Raw genomic sequence first — 4844 nt, forward strand, 5'->3', positions numbered from 1 at the left:
AGAGAGAGAGAGAGAGAGAGAGAGAGAGAGAGAGAGAGAGAGAGAGCAAAAATGTTGTGGGACAGAGTGAGACATAAAAAATAGCAATGAATTCTGCGTAATATACGTGTAAAAGCAGCTTCATCAGCACCAGTCAATGTGAAAAACCAACACGAAAATTTGGAAAGAGTGTCAATATTTGTTTACGCTTGTTGTCTGTGCCAAAGCACTTTTCGCCCGAGTGTTTTATTAAGATATATTATTTTTTATTTGGGTGGTGGGGAGGTGGGGATACATTCAACACCCATAAAAGTTATATCGCTTGTAGCTATTAAATACTCTTTACCTGCATGTTATGGCATTAAGAGATGTTTAGCCGAGCACTCTGGCATCATCACGTTTGCCAATTAAACGACGTTTGATATGAAATCAAAGCACCCCAAACACAACAATGTTCACAAGAATAAATCCAAATCGAGAGAGTACGAGTGATTCAATTTCTAATCTTACCAACAAATTTTTGTCGACGAGAAAAAAAAACACTTAATATCTTTACTCTTTTCTTTTGTCACATCATTTTCGGTTTGATTTTCTAACATTTACAAAAGTGCAAACACTTAAAGGCATTTAGAAAGCTTGCAATCTCCATACAACATCAGCAGTCAACAGCAGCTACTCTCTGTCTCACTCTTGGTACACACACAAAAAACACTCAATTTGGTATATATTTCGCATTAGACAAACCCAAAATCGCTTTTAAAAAGCACACACACACACACATTTGTTAGTCTTGTTGTTGTGTGAACTGAAAATTGAAAATGTAATTTATTTATTGAATTACATACGTCGCTTTCTCTTTCTTTTTGAATTGTTTGTTAAAGGTATCATTTGGATCAACATCACCGGCACTCAGCGATCGAAGTGAATTTCCATTATTCTATCGAACTGTCGCTCCCGATTCATCGCATAATCCAGCTCGAATTGCGTTTATACGCCGGTTTGGTTGGGATACGGTTACAACATTTTCACAAAATGAAGAAATCCATTCGCTCGCTGTAAACGATTTAGTAACTGAATTGGAAAATGCCAATATCTCCTGTGCAGCTACAATTACATTTGCCGAAACCGATTTTAAGAATCAATTGAAAATGTTACGAGTAAGATCGGTCTTTTTTTAAAAATAAAAGTTTTTTTTTTATTCTTTTGTTTGTGAGCTCAGAAGCATTCTTGCATACATCTATTCAACTCAACGGGGTTTGTTTCAATCTCTCTGGTTTATCATACACACTCACTCACACATACAATCAATAAATATATTGTATATTATGTTGATGATGTATCGAAGTAGAATGGCTCAATGAATGACGTTATTATTGGTTTCGTTTACAAAATAAATAAATAATCTGTGTAATGGCAATCATCATGCTTATATATACATGAAAATAACAACAATCTATCGATTAGACACATGCATGCTCTGTCCATTACCCAGTCTCGAAGACGATTGATGCTTTTGCCATAAAAGAAAGAAAAAAATAACAATAACAGTCAATGTTTGAGATTCGAAGTTTGCTCATGTACCGACCAACCGACCAAAGTTCGTGACATTCCGAATTTCAACTTAATCTTGATCGATTGGCTTCATAGAATTTACATTTACCCCCCACAAACAATGGAAACATGATAAACTGGTTGGAAATGCAGTTTGAAAGCTCCGATAACAAATCGCTTCTTCGAACGAAAGTGTCTGCTACCATCGCTATCAATAATATACACAATACAATAAGATGCCATAGCAGTCGAATACCACAAAATCCTGAAATAACACACTCAATACGTGATTTAACATTGCAATGCATGCCGGAGAATGAGGGAAAGTGTGTGTGTATGTTCTTGTGGGTACGTATTTGAATTGAAACACGTTATGTTCGGTAATCTGTCTAGAAAACGATACAATGCCAACATTTAAATGTGAATTGTAACCAATTTCATTTGTAAATCGAAAGCAAGGATTTCACACATACACACAGACGGCAACGATTGTGAACTGATTATGGTATGGTGGTGTATGTATGCCATTGTGCCAATGCCAATGGATGTAAAGAAACAAATGTTTTGTGGAAAATCGCTTTCAAATAAATTCGAATGTAAATGATGATTGAACATAACGACTTTGATGTTTCCGCACTCTCTGGTGCGCGCCACTTCCGCTTTGAAAGTCTTTGGAAAAAGTGAAATTTTACAAACAATGCAGATGAAAACACGACGAGATTGAAACAATTGCTTGCCAAATATTTTATTTGAAAATACTTGTTCGCGCCATCTCCCCGTCCCCAAGTCGAACAAATCAAAGTGTCAGAGCATGAACAAGTGAATTTCATGAATAAGATTGATTTGAAATTCAAAATGAATATTTTTTGTTTACATCCATTTATATTCTGTTTTCTCTTTGGCCCGTTTTTTATGTGAAACGAAATCGAAATCGAAAAGGAGCTGGACACGCGCATCATCATCGGCAGCTTTTCACATCATTTGGCACCGAAAATATTTTGCGAGGTATTAATAATAATAACATAATTTATGCTTCAACTGTTTTGTGCTACACTTGGTTGGGCTACATATACAGCATTTGCACAGTTCGAGTGGTTGCCGTATTCATCTTCAATTATGTTTTCACTTCGTGTGAAGAACAATAGATGGATTTTATCTCACTGTGTGTTTTTCATTTCTTTTTTTTTCTCTTCTCCCCCATTCATTTATTTCCCATGTTTTTTTTCTTGTATATGTATCTCTCTCTCTCTTTTTGCCATCGCTATCGTTTCCATTTTCTCTCTGTCTTTCTTGCCAAAACTGCCATACAGGCTTACAAATTGGGCATGTATGGAACCGATTATGTATGGATTCTGCATGAAATTGTTGGAGAACTGTGGTGGCACAAAGCGACACATGAATGCAGCCAAAAACAATTGCAAGAGGTTTCCGAGAATTTGCTGATAGTGTCAAGTTACAATAGCATTGTCAGCAATGAAATAAGCTACAGCGGATTGGTAAGTATGTGCTTGTGTGTATGGGTCTGTGTAAAAACGATTCTCACAGCAAAAAAAATACGTTCTTTTCTGTTTAATATAATCCGTTTCAAAATCATTGCTCCATTTTCTGTTCGCTCACTTAACTTAAGTTGAAATCGCGTTTTTAACAAAAACAATTTGATGTCATCTTATTCTCTTTTTTCATCTCCCCCCGCCGCTCTCATGTTTGTCTGCCACATTTGCAATGCTCGTCCTTTTGTTTCAAAATCAAACCAACAACAAAATTACGATGGTGTGGTGTTCATTATAGAACTATTCGATGTTTATAAACGAATTGAATCGACAATTGAATGTGTCACAACCACCACCATTATCAAGATATGCAGCGCAAACGTATGACGCAGTTTGGGCGATTGCATTGTCACTTAACGGTGCCGAAGCCAAGTGGAAACAATTGAAAAGCAATTCATCTTCAACACAACTTGAACTGGACCATTTTGATTATACGCGCTACGATATGGCTTTGGAATTTTTTCATCAATTCAGTCGATTGAATTTTTTGGGAGTTTCGGTATGTATGCACAATCAACGGCGACATCGGTGCCATCAGCCACACTTCGTGGAGAATGAACAATAAATTCCAATACAAACACAAACACACACATACATAAATATATATTGAATAGAAAGTGTTGTGGTGATGCGCATAGTTGTATATTTGTGGCGTTGAGTAAATAACCATTTATATGTTTATTCTCCATGAAAATGAATGCTAAAAATAAAATTGCGATAGATTCATTTTAATTTCGAATAAATTTCAATATTGATTTTTCGTATTTCAATTCCGTGGCAAAAAAAATATATTATTATTGGACCAATAAAATATTCGATACAATGGCATTTTTTCAATTATTCAAGCTCTTTCTTTTCTTTTTTTTTTACTTTCATGTCTCTCTATCTCTCCATGGCATGGCATGGCATCACTTAACAATTTGCGATAACAACAACAACAATATGAATGAAAACATAAAGGGACCGGTGTCATTCAGTGGTGCTGATCGAATTGGTATTTCTGTGTTCAGTCAAGTGCAGAATAGTCAATTGCAGTCAGTTGCATTGTTTCATCCATCGAAGTTGCATTTGGATTTCGATTGTCTGAAATGTGTCCCTATCAAGTGGAAAAATGACGTGGTACCGACTGCAAAGCGAATCTTTAAATTGCGTGTTGCCACAATATCGCCGCTTGCATTTTTTATTGTATCAACACTTGCACTAATCGGCATCATATTGTCGATAGCATTTTTGGCATTCAATTTACATTTTCGTAAATTAAAGTGAGTTAACGTATCCGCATATATTCTACTCAATTTGCAAACATACAAATGGTTTGTCCATTTCCGTAACCATTTTCTGTATGTGTACATTTATATCTTTTAGCACATTTTCAATTCAATTTAAACGTATGCACGAATTCGTTGCTTGTTTTGCTTATGCAAAACTCCACACTTTTTCCGTGAAAATTGCATTTGTGCGATATATGTTGGTTGGTGTTGCAATTCTAATTCAGTCTCATCTTTGTTCTTGTATCTCTCTCTTTCTTTTTCTCTCTCTCTCTCTCCCTTCTTCGTTCGATCCATTTTATTTTCTCCACACAGAGCGATTAAATTATCCAGCCCAAAGCTCAGCAATATAACTGCTTTTGGCTGCATTTTGGTTTATACAGCTGTCATACTACTCGGTCTTGATCATTCCACACTTCTAGCAAACGAGAAAGCGTTTCCGGTTGTTTGTACGGTGAGTAGACTAGCATTAATTAAATTCGAATTTTTGATGGTG

At 35.9% G+C, this 4844-nt stretch overlaps 1 protein-coding gene across 1 annotated transcript in view; it reads left to right on the top strand.

Moving 5' to 3' along the window:
* Positions 1 to 854: 854 nt before the first annotated feature.
* The window catches only part of LOC116340631 (gamma-aminobutyric acid type B receptor subunit 2), a gene marked incomplete at its 5' end in the record, with an annotated part of 18208 nt that continues 14218 nt past the window's right edge, over positions 855 to 4844 (top strand). The window contains 6 exons of the mRNA XM_031767224.1: positions 855 to 1136; positions 2470 to 2535; positions 2841 to 3026; positions 3319 to 3579; positions 4041 to 4342; positions 4664 to 4802. Of these exons, the coding sequence (XP_031623084.1) occupies positions 855 to 1136; positions 2470 to 2535; positions 2841 to 3026; positions 3319 to 3579; positions 4041 to 4342; positions 4664 to 4802 (1236 nt within the window). The remainder of the gene's footprint in view (positions 1137 to 2469; positions 2536 to 2840; positions 3027 to 3318; positions 3580 to 4040; positions 4343 to 4663; positions 4803 to 4844) is intronic.

This window comes from Contarinia nasturtii, unplaced genomic scaffold, assembly GCF_009176525.2.
Source record: "Contarinia nasturtii isolate CC-2019 unplaced genomic scaffold, AAFC_CNas_1.1 Cnas_scaffold_695, whole genome shotgun sequence".
Taxonomy (NCBI): Eukaryota; Metazoa; Arthropoda; class Insecta; order Diptera; family Cecidomyiidae; genus Contarinia; species Contarinia nasturtii.